Raw genomic sequence first — 18,125 nt, 5'->3', positions numbered from 1 at the left:
CTATTTACCCCTAATACGTGGCTGAATAATTGGTTGCCTACTATTACCAAATTATTATTTATTGTAAAAATACAACTAGAAATAGTCAATATAAGTTCTATTCGTTTTTAAAAAATTATAAGCTTACATTTGTACCTACTGTCAATTAATCTAATAAATAGGAAATGGCTGTTCTCGGTGGACGTATTTCAATAGTTATAATGTATATTAACATTTAACTATATATAATATAATAATAATATAACTATACCTATACATAATATATTATAACATATTTAACACAATATAACTTGAAAAATGAACACAATATTTGTAATAATGTTTAAAGTCTTATCAATTGTTGTAGTACTTTATTAAATAATTATACTTTATAATTAAAAGTCATTGCTCTATTATGGTTACCTAACCTAACCCTTGCCATGAGGCCTCGTGTCCTTGTCCTGTGTCATCGCTCTGTCAACAATCACTTCAAGTGATCTATGATCACAGGACTTTACATTTATGAGCTATTCAGTCTCATGACATCTTTCCCTTCCTATAAAGCAGAGAACTTACAACAATAAACTCAGAATAAAATATTATAAAATACTAATACTACCTACGACTAACAATAATATTAAGTGATTACAAAACTAGTACATCTCGAAATCATTATATCGAGTTGGGGGTTTAATTACTCTTTTACCTCTGGTAGGAAACTGATTCGGTACTTCACTCTCACAGGCCATTGATGTTGAAGGTTTGTTACTCTGATTATCATCAAGATCATCTTCTAATTTAATGTGATGTTTAGGCGTATTACTAGATGGTCTCAAGTGATATTTATTTCTTCTTACCAATGTTCCATTTTCTTTCTCAACAACATATGATCTTGGCTCTTGTAAACATTGCCTGACCACAGCAGGTTTCCATTGCCCATCTTCCCTTATAACAACGTTATCGCCTTCACTTAATTCTTCTCTTGCAGCTGTATTTCTATCATAGTAGTGCTTGTACAATTTTCTTTTGTCATCCAATTTATTCTTTTCACTTGTTAGGTCTACTTGTTCTGGTAAATATTTTTCATGTAAGACTGGAAGTTTGCTTCTAAGTCTACGACTATTCAAGAGTTGTGTTGGGGACTTGTCTGATCCTAACAGTGGTGTGTTCCTATATTCTAATAAAGCTAACTGAAGATCACCACACTTTCTGAGAATATTTTTAGCTATCTGAACAGCTCGTTCCGCCTGCCCATTTGATCTAGGATATCTAGGGCTAGATGTCACAAATTTAAAATTCCATTCTCTAGAGAATTCTCTACATTCCTTAGAGCCAAAAGGCATATTGTCAGATACAACTTCCAAAGGAATCCCATGAGTGACAAACATGGTCTTAAATGATTTTATTATTGACTGGGATGTTTTGGACGGCAACAGAACAATTTCAATCCACTTTGTGAGATAATCCATTACAATTAAATAAGATGCTCCTCCGAACTCACAAATATCAGCCGCTAGCATTTGAAATGGAAGTTCTGGAATTTCTCTTAGTATTAATGGCTCTTTAACATTACTTCTGTGATATTTCTCACAATCAACACAATTTCTAACCAAATCCACTATGTCCTTATTCATATTTGGCCAGAACAACACTTGCCTTGCTCTTTGCTGTGTCTTTGTAACCCCAAAGTGTGTTTCATGAAGAAACTTTAACATCCTAGGCCTTAAAGAATCTGGAACTATAACTCTGTCCATATAAAATATCAAATCATTCAATATGTAGATGTCATGCCTAATACTAAAATAATCTTTTACTACATAAGGTACCCTCGAAGAGCATGACGGCCACCCTTTTTCACAAAAATCTTTGATCAATTGAAGTTTTTTATCCTGTTTAGTTTCAGCTATAAATTCCTCTCTCCTTTCATCTGTTATATTTATTGTATGCACTATTTCTGTTACAAAAGCATCATCCTCTACCTTTTCCTTCACAAAATTACGAGATAACAAATCAGCTATTAGCATTTCCTTGCCTGGCATATATTCCACAGTTAAGTCAGATTTTAATAATTTTACCTTCATACGTTGTAGTCTAGGAGAATCTACTTCAGCTATGCCTTTCTTCATTATCGAAATCAATGGATTATGATCTGTGAATACCTTAACTTCTCTACCATAAATATAATTATGAAATTTAGTACAAGAAAATAGGATTGCATTTAGTTCCTTTTCAATCTGGCTAAATCTAGTTTCACAATCAGTTAAAGACCTAGAAGCAAAAGATACCGGTTTATGATTCTGCAGTAATACACATCCCACGCCATTTTGACTTGAATCTGTTTGAATTATTATTGACTTATTTTCATCAAAATTTGCAAGAACTGGTGGTGAGCAAATTAACTTTTTTATCAAATTTAATGCGTCTGTGTGACTTTTAGTCCACACCCAAAGTGTATTCTTTTTTAACAATTCTCTTAATGGGGATGATACATCCGATAAGTTTGGTATAAAACTGCGATGATAATTGATCATGCCCAATATTTTTTGTAACTCTTTTTTATTATTGGGTTCTTTTAAATTAATAATAGCTTTTATTTTATCTAAGTCAGGTCTCATACCATTTTTATCAAATGTATTTCCCAAATATTTTACTTCAGACATTCTATATTGTATCTTATTAGAATTAAATTTTACCCCAATATTTCTAGCACGTTCCAATACTTCATTAAGGATTCTATCATGTTCTTTAAGACTATCAGCAAATATCAAAAGATCATCAAAATATATAAGACAGCCCTCAATATCACCAAAATTCTCTAAGTTAATTCTTTGAAAAAATTCGGGGGCAATATTTAGTCCAAATGGAAGTCTATCAAATTTCCAAATTCCAAAGGGAGTTCCAAATGCACAAACTCTACTGGACTTCTCATCTAGCTGAACTTGATAGAATCCCTCTTTAAAGTCTAAAACAGAAAAATAGCATTTGTTTTTTAACTTATTGCATATCTCTTCAATAGTAGGTATTAAGCAATATTCCTTTTCAAGCGCTTGGTTTAAATCTTTAGGATCCAAACAGATTCTTAACGTTTTATCAGGCTTTTCAACGATAACTAAATTGCTCAACCACTCAGTAGGACCCTCACATTTAGATATGATGCCCCGTTTTTCTAAATCTAAAAGTGTGTTTTCTAATCTTTTTTTTAATGGCTAAAGGGACCCTTCGTGGTGGTTTAGCTACAGGAACACAATTATCTTTAAGTTTTAGTTTACATTTTTGGGGACATTTGCCTAATCCAATGAATACATCACTATTTTGTTTAATAAAGGCACTTTTTGTTATGTTTAAATCTATGTTATCTACTCTTCGTATCAAATCTAAATCTAAGCATGATTTTAACCCTAAAATTGGTGTAAGGCTATCTTTAACTACAACAAATTCTAATAAATAATCAATATTTTTATATTTACAGACAAGTTTTATTGTACCAATAGGAACGACCTTAAAACCACCATATGTTTCAAGTATGACTTTAGTTTCTTTTAAATCATTAATTTTGCAAACTTTTTGAACAAAACCATTAGGCAAAATGTTAACCTGTGCCCCTGTATCTATTTTAAAAGGTATATCAACATTACTACTTTTTAAATTTTCGATCCAGTCTTTATTATTTTTATTCTTGATTTCATTAACAGTGATTGATGATATCATAAAATCACCTACCTCGTTATTTTCACTTTCTTCCACTTGTACTTCTCTCACTAACCTGCTATGATAACACACTTTATCGAAATGGTTATTTTTACCGCACTTTCTGCACTTTTTTCCATATGCTGGACACCTCCTTGGCCCATGGACTCTCCCACAGTTTCTGCAGCTATATTCATCTCTAGAATTTGCACTCCTGAATGTTTGGACTGAATTTTGCCCCTGCTTGGCTTTACTCCCAATTGATTCAATTTTAACCTTCTCCAAGCTGTTCTGAACTTCTTTTATTTGAGCTTGGGATATTTCATGCATTTTACATATTTCAATAGCTTTAGCCAGATCTAAATTAATGGTCTTTAACATGTTTTGTTGAGCATCCTTACTATTAGTGCCTAATACTATTCTATCTCTTACCATTGAAGATGCTTCTGCTCCAAACTCACAATTTTTTACTTTGTTTTTTAAATCTGTTAAAAAGTGGTCAAACGGCTCTCTTTCTTCTTGAATGCGGTTGTAAAACACATATCTTTCATAGACCACGTTTTTTCTAGGCGTGACATAAGACTCAAATGCTTCCAATACATCTGCTAGCTTGCCTTTTTGGGCCTCCGTTAATTCCAAAGTGTTATAGATTTCAATGCCTTCTTCTCCAATTAGATTGAGTAAAATTGCTACCTTAACGTCATCACTTTTACCACTTTTTCCAGAGGCCATCAGATATATTTCAAAACTTTGTCTGAATCTTTTAAAATTTTCGGCCACATTTCCTTCAAATGACAATGTATTTGGTAACCTCGCTTCCATGATTTTGGTTTATTTTCCACTAGACTGCGCCATGTAATAATGTTTAAAGTCTTATCAATTTTTGTAGTACTTTATTAAATAATTATACTTTATAATTAAAAGTCATTGCTCTATTATGGTTACCTAACCTAACCCTTGCCATGAGGCCTCGTGTCTTGTCCTGTGTCATCGCTCTGTCAACAATCACTTCAAGTGATCTATGATCACAGGACTTTACATTTATGAGCTATTCAGTCTCATGACAATATTAGTTATAAATTTCAATTAACATAAATAAAATGAGCTAATGTCACTATCACTAAAATAAAAGATAAACGTCAAAATTATTAGTAAACAAGATATAAACGTAAAAAATTTACTGACATTGTTACAGTTAAAACTCTTTAAAAATTTTTTGAAGTTAATTATTGATATAAATTACAATAATTATTGTATTAAATAAACAACTTTAAGTAATTTTATTTGCAGTTTATATACGATTAATATTAAAAGTGGCATGCGTCACTTGAATCTAACTTCAGTCCGTGAGTAATGACCCGTGAGTAACTTCAGCCCGTGAGTAATAAATTATTACTCAAGGGTACAGTAATGGGTGCTATTATCTATGAAAAAATAGCGAATAATGAGCATGTTATTAAACGGTCGTAGAAAAAGCATATTTCTATTCTATTCTAAATAACGATAGTATTTTATGGCCAAAGGAATAACTCATTTTATACGATGTTCAATTGATTCTCGTACTCTATCTAAATGCTAATAATGTTTATGTTTTTGCAGGATTACGGACGATATCCTGGCGATGGCTCGACCCAGCACCATTGTGATAATACAGAAAAATATAATACAACAATTCCAAAGGTATTCATTGATTTCCTCGACATTTCCTAATTACAGCAACCTGCACTCTGCACCGGCATTAATTAGACACACAAAAAGTAGCTACCACTTAAAACTTTTTTCTGGTAAATTGTTTTAGCATTTCAACGTGTTGAGCTTTGCGTTTAATGCGGTAATCGCTTCGTATCGTTTTTTCAAGCGTGAAAGTGTCAATTGGGATATGTGCCAAAATTATTTTATAGAGAGAGATAATTAAGAAAAACTCATTATAAGTGTAAATAAAATTAAAACACGTTACGAAAACTTCTTCTTCTTCTTCTTCTTCTTCTTCTTTTTCTTCTTCTTCTTCTTCCTCTTTATAAGCAATTCTTCTTCTTCTTCCTCTGTATAAGTAATTTTGTTTGTTCATTGGTGGGCTGATACCTCTATGAAAGGATATCACGCCATCTTTTGCGCGGTCGGCCCATACTTCTACCGATTGTTGATTTATTTCTTGATATTTTGACCACACTTGTCTCCCCATTCTGCTTATGTGGTTATTCCATTCTTTTTTCTATTTAGTGTCCATTCATTTATACGAGCTATTCCAAGTCAAATCAACACACTTTGAATTAATTTTTTTCCTGACCTATTTAGATTTTGTTAAAATTTAGAGTACTCATTTTGGATGATTAGGTGAAGAAAAATAGAAAATTTTAAATTTTTATCTCAAGCCCTTTCTGAAATATGGTTATGTAAAGTTTTCCAAAAATATCCAAAACACTGCGACCATACTTTATCGGAATGGTTGTAGAAGCTGTTCTAATAGAGCTAGAATGCTGGTGGAGCTGTCATTTTGCAGCATTTTTAAAGCTCTTTATAGTGAGATATTATATCATGATGATATGATAAACAAGTTTTTCTCAATAAAAAAAAATTGAAGGCACTCGTGGGAGTGCCGACAGAAGTGAAAACTTTTTACAGTAAATAAATTACGAGCTCAATCCTTTTTCCATATCCAAAAATAAGTGCTATACATATATATCATATACGCGATGCATATGCCCTATGCTATTTATGAATACATAAACGTAATTTATATGCGTACAAAATTTATATCAGCGAAGTGATGACGGTCGCAAATTCAATACTTTTTCCCCATCCAAGAAGTGCACAACGTCCCTGAAGAAATTTTCAATTCAAAAATTTATTTCGTCGAAGCGATGACGGTCGCTAATTTAATACTTTTTCCTCATCCAAAAAGTGCACAACGTCCCTAAAGAAATTATCCATTCAAAAATTTATTATTGTCGAAACGATCACGGTCTCTAATTTAATACTTTTTCCCCATCCAAAAAGTTCACAACGTCCCTCAAGAAATTTATTTCGTCGAAGCGATGACGGTCGCTAATTTAATACTTTTTCCCCATCCAAAAAGTACACAAAGTCCCTCAAGAAGTTTTCACTTCAAATATTTATTTCGTCGAAGCGATGATGGTCGCGATGACGGTCGCTAATTTAATACTTTTTCCCATTCAAAAAGTGCACGACGTCCCTGAAGAAATTTTCAATTCAAAAATGTATTTCGTCGAAGCGATGACGGTCGCTAATTTAATACTTTTTTCTCATCCAAAAAGTGCACAACGTCCCTAAAGAAATTATCCATTCAAAAATTTATTATTGTCGAAGCGATGACGGTCTCTAATTTAATACTTTTTCCCCATCCAAAAAGTTCACAACGTCCCTCAAGAAATTTATTTCGTCGAAGCGATGACGGTCGCTAATTTAATACTTTTTCCCCTTCCAAAAAGTGCACAACGTCCCTCACGAAGTTTTCACTTTAAAAATTTATTTCGTCGAAGCGATGACGGTCGCTAATTCAATACTTTTCCCCCATCCAAAAAGTGCACAACGTCCCTAAAGAAATTTTCAATTCAAAAATTTATTTTGTCGAAGCGATGACGGTCGCTAATTTAATACTTATTCCCTATCCAAAAAGGGCACAACATCCCTCAAGAAGTTTTTACTTCAAATATTTATTTCGTCGAAGCGATGACGGTCGCTAATTTATTACTTTTCCCCTATCCAAAAAGTGCACAACGTCCCTTAAGAAATTTTCACTTCAATAATTTATTTCGTCGAAGCGATAACGGTCGCTAATTTAATAATTTTTACCAATCCAAAAAGTGCACAACGTCCCTCAAGAAGTTTTCACTTCAAAAATCAATTTCATCAAAGCGATGACGGTCGTTAATTTAATACTTTTTCCATCCAAAAAGTGCAAAAGGTCCCTAAAGAAGTTTTTTCTTAAAAAATTTATTTCGCCGAAGCGATGACGGTCGCTAATTTAATACTTTTCCAAAAAATGCACAACGTCCCTCAAGAAGCTTTCACTTCAAAAATGTATTTCTTCGAAGCGATGACGGTCGCGATGACGGTCGCTAATTCAAGACTTCTTTCCCATCTAAAAAGTGCACAACGTCCCTAAAGAAATTTTCACTTCAAAAATTTATTTCTTCGAAGCGATGACGGTCGCGATGACGGTCGCCAATTTAATACATTTTCCCATCCAAAATGTGCACAACGTCCCTATAGAAATTTTCACTTCAATAAATATACGTACAAAATTTATTTCGCCGAAGAGATGACGGTCGCGATGACGGTCGCGAAATAAATCCTTTTTCCCCATCCAAAAATAGGTTTTACATTTATTTTAAGTTTTTAATACTTCTATACAATTTATGTATACATACACATAATATAGATACGTACAAAATTTATTTCGCCAAAGAGATGACGGTCGCGAAATAAATCCTTTTTCCCCATCCTAAAATAGGTTTTACATTTATTTTAAATTTAAATACTTCTATACAATTTATATATACATACAAAAATAATATATAGCATAAGCGATGACGGTCGCGATGACGGTCGCAATGACGGTCGTTTTTTCCAAAAAGTACATAATTTAAAATTTTCATAATATTCCTACAAATACAGAGTACTGTATATAGAAAAAAATCCAAAACTCTGCGACCATACTTTATTGGAATGGTTGTAGAAGCTGTCCTAATTGAGCTAGAATGCTGAGAGAGGTGTCATTTTGCAGTATTTTTAAAGCTCTTTACAGTGATATAATATACAACATGATGTTATGATAAACAAGTTTTTCTCAAACAAAAAATATATATTTTGATTAAGTTTTTTTTCCAAAAAGTACATAATTTAAAATTTTCATAATATTCCTACAAATAAATACATAGTGCTGTTGTTAATAACATATAAACATTCTATCATGGGATGGTGATAGGTTCAACATAAAAAAATTAATTTGACACATACAGTATGATGCAAATGAAAGGAATAAATTCGTAATTTTGCAAGCTGGCGACGTTAGGAAAAATCCCGTAACAGGTCGACTTTTATTTTTAAATTGTGATTTTTTGACATATATCATACTAGTTTCTCATCCATTTGGGCGTGATGACGTAATCGATGATTTTTACAGGGTGGCAAGAATTTTTTTTTAATTAAATTAATTGACAATTTGTGAAATATTTGTAAAATAAACATTTTTTCTGTTTTCTGGAAACAGGAAAATCTATTTTAAATTACATACATTCTCTATTTTTGTCAATTAATTTAATAAAATAACCTTTTTTTGACACCCTGTATAAATAATTATATTAATGTTTATATTACTGAATAGCGAATTGAAAAACCTTTCAAATGAGCTGGTACACGATACCTAGTCTCATTTAAAAAAAATCATCGATTACGTCATCTCGCCCAGGTGGATGACGTCACTAGTATGATATATATGCCAAACAATTACAATTTAAAAATAAAAATCGACCTGTTTCGGCATTTTCCTTAACGTCGCCAGCTTGCGAAATTACGAATTTATTGCTTTTATTTGCACCATACTGTATGTGTGAAATTAATTTTTTTTATGTAGAACCTATCACCATCCCATGATAAAATTTTTATATGTTATTAACAACAGTACTATATATTTGTAGGAATATTATGAACATTTTAAATTTTGTACTTTTTGGAAAATCAAAATATTTTTTTTTGGTTTGAGAAAAACTTGTTTATTATAACATCATGCTGTATATATCACTGTAAAGAGTTTTAAAAATGCTGCAAAATAACACCTCTCCCAGCATTCTAGCTCAATTAGGACAGCTTCTACAACCATTCCAAAACAGTATGGTCGCGGTGTTTTGGATTTTTTTGGAAAACTTTACGCAACCATATTTCGGAAACGGCTTGAGATAAAAATTTAAAATTTTGTATTTTTCTTCACCTAATCATCCACTATTCTTCTTCTTCTTGATGCGCCTATCCGTGTCGAAGGTTGGCGATCATCATGGCAATCTTCACCTTATCTGCAGCAACGCGGAAAAATTGCACAGATGTTGTGTTGAACCAGGTTCTGAGGTTCTTTAACCAGGATGTTCTTCTTATTCCTGGACCTCGGTTTCCAAATATTTTTCCTTGCAGGATGGCTTGTAGCAGGGTATATCTGGATTCATTTCTCATAATGTGTCCAAAGTATTCCAACTTTCGAGATTTGATGGTGGTCAGTACTTCTCGGTTCTTCCCCATTCTTCTAAGGACCTCCTTTCCCATTTGTGAGCTGGAACCATTTGTGAGCCGATTTCATCCCGATTTCATCCGATCATCCACTATGTGTACTCTAAATTCTAACAAAATCTAAATAGGTCAGGAAAAAAATTAATTCAAGGTGTGTTGATTTGACTTGGAACAGCTCTGTTCCTCTGGTAAACTTATCCTTTGATTCATTAGTTCTTGTAAAATTTTAGTTGTAAGTTTTTGGGTAGTATTTAACAAGTCTACCTTTGCAGTTTTCTGACTATTTTTATCTCCTTTTTTGAATAGTAGAATTAGTTCGTTCGTTCTCCATTCTTCCGGTGTTTTATCGTGTTTTATAATTTTGTAATTAATTTTGTTAATTTGTTCGGTCATTGTTGCTCTAGAATATTTCAGTCATTATGCAGAAACTTATTTGTATTAATACAAACGGAAGTACTATTACCAGAAAAAAGGTACACAAGAAAATCTAACACTAACTGAGAACTGGCGTATGTGCCATCCATAATAACATTAAGTAAATATAAATGATGCATACGCCGTAATAGCAAAAGCACATGGAACACCTTTTAAGAAACACTGACGAATTTTACAAATAATCTTGAACAAGACATAAAACAAAAACAACTAATGTAAGAAATTTCTTTCAATATTTTGTTGAAGTTTTTTATGGTAAAAATCATAGCCTAAGGACTTTTCTTATTGTCAGATATTTTATTTCTCTTCTTCTTCTTCTTCTTCTTCTTCTTCTTCTTCTTCTTCTGCTTATTTCTTATCAAGGTCAAGTCCTGTTCTGCCTGTTCAGTCCTTGACGATACGCAGCTAGGTTTTTGTTTTCTGCCAGGACCACTCTTTACTTCTATTTTTCCTTCCATTATTAGTTGAAGGTTATATCTCTCGTGTCTGAATATCACTCAGGTGTAAAAAATCGATCTACTTAAAAATTTGGTCATTTTTGATGTCTCGAATTTCCTAAACCTGCTGTCCGATTAAGTGATTTTTTACCATGTTATAGCCTTATTCATTAACTATATCGCTATAATATTGTTGCTAGACAGGTAAACTGTCATTGTATACCGGGTGTACGAATTAAACTGTGTTTTTTTCTCAAAGTTCGCATCACCCTGTGGACTATTCTAGCATTTATAAAATACTGAAATTAAAACCCAACTATAGCCTCAGGTTTTCTTAACAATCTGTTTTTAGATTCATTCGCTAATGTTGGATAATGAAAAAGTTAGGTACTTTAACAACTGGCCATGTTCGTCATCAGTACAGGGTGTTTGTAAATAAGTGCGACAAACTTTAATGAGTACTTTTATACGACAAAATAATGACAGTTTGCTTAATAATCATATGTACACAATCGATTTGTTTCCGAGATACGGGATGTTCAATTTTGTTTTTACAAACTAACGATTTATTTATTACTTTAAAACCAGTTGAGATATGCAAATAAAATTTGGTGGATTTTAAGACATAGTTATTGCTCATTTTTTGACATACAACTAAGAATTTTATATTCACCATTAACGTGCATACAGGTAATATGATCGGTCATAATACCCGTTTGCGCACTAATGGTGAATATTAAATCCTTAATTGTATGTAAAAAAATGTGCAATAGAGAGATATCGCAAAGGCAAACGTTATTAGTGTGTCAAGACGTAAATAAGGGATAACGGTGTATTCCAACACAGGCATCAAGAGAGTTATCGCAAATGTTCTGGGGGCGGGCCTTAACGTTATTATGACAACCGACTTTTGGGATTAAAATGTAACCTAGAAATTAATGTTGAATAATACTGTAATTGTTTTTTATTGAAAAATGAATTTGGATATTGAGCAGGTTGACATTTATTTTAATTTTAATGATTTGACAAACAATAAATATAAATAATCAGTATCAAAATAATATAAAATATCTGAATAACTAATATCCTAACCACAAAAAGTAGTCTATTGTAGACAAAATAAGAACGCAACGTATTTCTCAACACAAGAAACAAGATGTATCACAGTTTTTAGTTTATAAAATTTGTATTCTATAAATTATTTTTATGTTTCATCCCAAATGTCAAATTAGCGTTAACGTTATTACCGTCCCTTATTTCAACCTAAATAGCGGGACACGTTATCCGGTATTAGCGTAACATTCACTCTGCGCTTGCGTACATGTCAAAATAGCGTACTCCGCTATTAGCGTGCGATAAAAATGCATTTGCGATATCTCTCTAATATCTAGGTATGTCTTAAAACCCACCCAATTTGATTTGCATATCTCAACTGGTTTTAAAGCAATAAATTAATCGTCAGTTTGTAAAAAAAATTGAACATCCCTTATCTCGAAAACGAAGCGTTTGCGGACATATTATTGTAAAGCAAACTGTCATTATTTTCTCATGTAAAATTACCCCTTAAGGCAAGCGTTCACAGGTCCGCATCGTACGCATCGGACAGATCGTATCAAACGGATTAATTTTTGATACTGCGTCCACTGTATCGGCACTAATCGGATTGCCGAAGCCTACCTGCGGAAAATGTTTGTGAGAATGGACGAAAGCGATGAAGAATAAGTCATTATTACTTGTTTGTTAGCAAAAGAGGACGAAGAAGAAAAAAATCTAGAAAAAGGAAGCATAATTTTTGGATATACAACATATTCAACAAGAAATCGAAACATGGAGAATTTCACACACTATCACATTTTTATTCACTTTGTAAACATTTTTTTGTCAGCATTGTAATATTACAGCTTATACACCCATTCTCTCGGTAGAACGTAAGCTACAGAAGAAACACGACGGTAGACCGCATAGTAGCAGTCATTTTTCTAATTAATTATACATTTAAGTATAAAGGAATACACAAAGCTGTTACAATTTGATTTAAATGGAAAAATAGTAACTATATCAGTAAAAGTTTGCATTCAAATATTAAGTGCGTTCGCGGGTGCCTGTCGGCGACTAGTCGGCGACAAATTAGCAGCAAAACGCATGCGCACTTTAAAATGATATAAATAATATCGTTAATAGATAAATATACAAGGTATATTTACCTATTATAATTTAATAATTAGTTATTAATATTAATTAAAAGTAAATATACCTTGTTTATTTATTTATTAACGATATTATTTATATTAAATGAGGTTAAAATTGTCGGCGACAATTTGTCAACTGTACCCGCGAACGCACCTATTATATAATTAGTTAGAAAAATGTGTTGTTTTTTTAACGAGAATAATAATCTTTATAGTTAGATACTCGAAATATCTTGAGAAAGACCAATAAACATGAAAAATAAGTAATGTGTATGACATTTTAATCTCCATAATCAACTTATCATGGCCTGTGATATTTCTTCTGAATATACCTATGTATAAAATAAAAGTTAAAACTGAGTTTACTTGTCTGATTACTACAAAAAGTCATACATTAAACATAATTATAAATATTAAATGCGCGCGGGGTGCGTCCACTGATCGGTATTCCGTATGATTCATCGGTACGCATCGCAAAATTTGCCTCTCGAAGCAACCCTTCGGCATTAGCGATGATGCGATCCGTACTATGCGGATCAGTGGACGCATTTACATAAGTTTTTGTACAAGGCAAACTAAAATCCGTTGCGTACGATGCGGGTATGTGGACGCTTGCCTTTAAAGTTTGTCGCACTTATTTAGAAACACCCTGTACTGATGACGAACATGGCCAGTTGTTAAAGTACCTAACTTTTTTATTATCCAACATAAGCGAATGAATCTAAAAACAGAATGTTAAGAACACCTGAGGCTATATATAGTTGGTTTTTAATTTCAGTATTTAATAAATGCTAGAATAGTCCACAGGGTGATGCGAACTTTGAGAAAAAATCACAGTTTGATTGGTACTCTCGGTATACAATGACAGTTCCCTGTCTCACAACAATATTATTACAGCGATATTGTTAAAGAATAAGGCTATAACATATTAAATAAATCATTTAAATCGGACAACAGGTTTAGGAAATTCGAGACATCAAAAATGACCAAATTTTTAAGTGGAGCGATTTTTTTGCACCTGAATATATATACCTACAATATCAGTTGTTTTTCTTTTTTTAATAATTTCTACAAGTTCGCGATTTCTATTTATACGTCTTAAAACTTCTTTATTTCTAACATGGTGGGTCCATGAAATTTTTTAGACCAGGACATTTAGCACTAAAAAGATAGAAATAAATTAATGATTAAATACATCACCTACAGACTTGTACTATAGAAAAATGGGTGGAAATGCATAATTGAGTTTTAAAGTGCATAAAATGCATCCAAAAGTACATAAACATGTGAAAATAAGCATATTAAGGACCAGATTTTGTTATTCGGGGGTTATTGGGAAGCTGAACGCGGCTACGTCATCAAAACCGACTTCCGGAGCACCTGGTGACCAGGGTCACTGCTGTGGCACGTCATCTGAAGGTTCGAGGGTTATATGTACTAAATTGATGCAAACAGATTACTTGGAGATTTTTGGAGTCGCTTAAGACGAATACGCCATCAGAATTGATCCTCGAAGCACCTGGTGCCCAGTATCACTGCGAGTCTTCTGGAGGTTCGAGGTGTTTCGGCATTAAATTGATGCAAATAGATTACTCAGGCGGTTTTTGGAGTTGCTGAATCTTCTGGAGTTTCGACGGATTTCGGCACTAAATTGATGCCAATAGATTACAGTAGCGGTTTTTGGGGTTACTAACCTCTATCAGAACTGACCCCCGGAGCACCTGGTGTCCATGGTCACTACTAAGGTACGTCATGGTCTCTAGTTTCGAAGGTTTTCGGCGTTGAATGCATGAAAATAGATTACTAGACGGTTTTTGGGGTCGCTGATTACGAATACGCCATCAGAACCAACCACCGGCCACCTGGTGCCAAAGGTAACTGTTAAGGCATGTTATCTTCTAGAGTGCGGATGGTTTTTGGGCACCAGGTGCACCGATGGGTCAGTTCTGATGGTGTATTCTTGTTCAGCGAACCCAAAACCCCCGAGTCATCTGTTTACATCAATTTAGTGCCGAAAATCCTTGAAACTTCAGATGACTTACCTTAGCAGTGAACCAGAGTACCAGGTGCTCTGATGGTAGGTCTTGATGGCGTCTTCAGTGACTCCAAAAACCCCCGAGTAATAAAATCTGGCCGTTAATACACTTATTTTGACATGTTTCTGTACTTTTCGATGCATTTTATGCACTTTAAAATGCAGCTATGCATTTCCACCCATTTGTCCATAAGATCGATAAGAAGATCGAAGTTTTCATCTTCAAAGAACTTTACAATTTGACTGTGAATATTATCGGGATCAGGTGCTTTCCGAGTTTTCGTGTTTTTCAATTCGAATTATATTTCTGATGTTATAATAGTTAAATCATTATCAGCTTTAATGCGATTCTCTCTAGTAATAAGATATTAATGACAATAATTTTTTAAATGTATTAATTCTAAAATGATAGTTTAGGAATCAAGTCTATTATAAACCTACAGTCCCCAAGAGAACATGCCAGTTGCGGCCAACCTCTGGAGGCGTCTGGATTTTCCTACGATCCCAGTATTTTCATGGAACAAAATAGTAAGTTTTTATTTTGATTTAATAATTTCATACTGATATTGCACCAAATACTTATTAACCTATATCTGGGTAGATTGTAAATCTTAACAGAGGTTGTTGAAAAATTTATGTAACATTTTTTTTATTATTAAACACGTGCTGTATTAGGCTACTGAAATTTGGTCATCAGTTAACCAATTATCAGTTCTTCTTTAACTTAAATTACTAAATGATACATAATCTAAGATCTTAACCCTACGGTGCCTCTTATTTTTTTTTAACAAGTATGCATTTTAAAACTAAAACTAACACACAATACAACACTATGCTCTGCTTTTACACTAACACTTAACACTAACTCAAATAGTTTTCTTCGTTTGAGTCTTCTTTCTAACCCTGTATTATCGAGGAGCTGGATGGCCTCGATGTTTACATGACTATGGAGCCGTTGTTCGTGACTACCTGCCATCTTCTTGATCATTTTGTCTACATCTTCCATCTCAAGATCCTTGTGGAGGTCGACATTTTGAGCATCAACGATGTTCCTTAATACTTTATTCTGGAATCTCTGGATAGTGTGGATATTACTTGGATTGGCACAGCCCCAGAGTTGGCAACCATACATCCATACTGGTCTAAGTATTTGTTTGTATAGAAGTATTTTGTTATATGTGGACAATGCAGAGTTTCTTCCCATCAGCCAATACATTTTTTTGTAACGGATACCTAATTCTTCCCTTTTCTTTTTAATATGGACTTTCCAACGAAGCCTTGCATCAAGTGTGATACCTAAATATTTTGCAGAAGATGCATATGGTATTTGGGCATCATTTATTCTAATTGGAATGTTTTCGATTTTTTTATTATTTGTAAAATTGACATGAATAGATTTAGATTCATTTAATTTGATTTTCCATTTTTTAGTCCAGTTATGTATTTTATTTATTGCCAACTGTAATTTTTCTGCTGATTCTTCGCTGGTATCACCTACTACTACGATAGCGGTATCATCTTCAAATGTGGCTATAGTATCATTTTCCTTTTCAGGTATATCGTATATGTATAACAGGTAGAGGACAGGACCTAATACGCTTCCTTGAGGGACTCCTGCTCTGATTTCTTTTAGATCAGTGTACACGTCTTCTTGCTTAATTCTGAAATATCTGTCAGATATATATGATTGCAAAACTTCTGAATATTGTTTAGGCATAAGAATGTTGAGTTTGTAGACTAAACCTTCATGCCATACTTTGTCGAAGGCCTTAGCTACGTAAAAAAAATTGTAGAACAGACTTTCTTTTCTTCTAACGATTTCTCAATTATGTTAGTAATTCTGTGTACTTGATCAATCGTAGAAGGTTTATTTCTGAAGCCAAATTGTGGTTTGGAATCATTTTTCTGTTCTATTATTGGTTTCATTATTTTTAGCAGAAGTTTCTCAAAAAGCTTCGACATCACTGGTAAAAGTGATAATGGTCTATATGAAGATACTTCATTTGGTGATTTTCCTGGTTTTCCATTATAAGCTCAGCTATTTTCCATAAATTTGGAACATATCTCAATCTAAATGCAGCATTGATGATGTTGATCAATTTGACTATGGCTTTACGAGGCAGGTTTTTAGTAATTCTTCAATAATTAGAGCATATCCTGGTGCCTTCTTAGGATTTATATTTGTCTTCTATTTCATCAGCTACTTCCGTCGGGGATGTTGGTCTGATTCTCTTCTTTATCTGATTAGGCTCTATCGATATTTAATCATTATTTTGGTCATCATGCGGTTTTAATGTATTTTCTAAATATGTGGCAAATCTCTCTGCCTTTTGCTCATTACTTCTAGCCCAGCTACCGTCTTCTAGTTTAATGGGTGGAGAATGGGTTACTGGTCTTTTAGCCTTTTTGTTGCTTTCCATAGAGAGTACTCCGTGCTGCTATCATCCGTCAACTCTCTCAGGTAATAACTGATTGACTCATTTTTTATATTTTGAATCTCTCTTTTAAGTTTTTGACTAGCGTTTTTTAAATTTGTTTTATCTTGGGGTGCTCTGGTTTGTAGAGTTTTTTATGTAACATGGCGAAAAAGTCATGAAGCAATTATGAAACAAGCACCACCTACTTCGTTGATTATTTTTTAAAGTATATTTTAGTTCATTTTAATGTTTTTTCTATTTGTCTGTTTTATTTACACACACATACTCGCATCAACCACTTAAGGGTTAATAGCTGGGGGACATGCACAGACCGTAAGATTCATATCATTACATCATAACACTTTATTTGGTATATACATAGTTTATTTATTTTGAGATAATTTAATATAGATGTTAAATTTGAAGTCAAAACATTTTTTAAACTGTCACTAAGTGCACACGCAATCCTTTCGTTCTGGTATACTGGGCACTCGATAATTATATGTTTCACTGATAAATTTTGGTCATGTTATGACCAATTTTGGCCATGAATATTTTGGTCAGGTTATGCGACACCCAGAGAGATATAGTATACTCCATTTAATAATACAAGGCAAGGTAGACGGAAGAAGAGGGACAGGTCGAAGAAGAACGTCATGGCTTAAAAACCTGTGAAAATGGTATAACAGATCCTCTGCATCCCTTT

At 33.2% G+C, this 18,125-nt stretch overlaps 1 protein-coding gene across 1 annotated transcript in view; it reads left to right on the top strand.

The window, feature by feature from the left end:
* LOC114337384 (protein tyrosine phosphatase domain-containing protein 1-like) overlaps nucleotides 1-18,125 on the top strand; it is a 229,024-nt gene that overhangs the window by 85,019 nt on the left and 125,880 nt on the right. Inside the window, exons 2-3 of the mRNA XM_050663166.1 lie at nucleotides 5,266-5,346; nucleotides 15,415-15,530. Of these exons, the coding sequence (XP_050519123.1) occupies nucleotides 5,266-5,346; nucleotides 15,415-15,530 (197 nt within the window). The remainder of the gene's footprint in view (nucleotides 1-5,265; nucleotides 5,347-15,414; nucleotides 15,531-18,125) is intronic.

The sequence above is a fragment of the Diabrotica virgifera genome, chromosome 10, assembly GCF_917563875.1.
Source record: "Diabrotica virgifera virgifera chromosome 10, PGI_DIABVI_V3a".
NCBI classification, from domain to species: Eukaryota; Metazoa; Arthropoda; class Insecta; order Coleoptera; family Chrysomelidae; genus Diabrotica; species Diabrotica virgifera.
The sequence above is the reverse complement of the archived record's forward strand: the minus strand, read 5'-3'. Positions and strand labels throughout refer to the sequence as shown.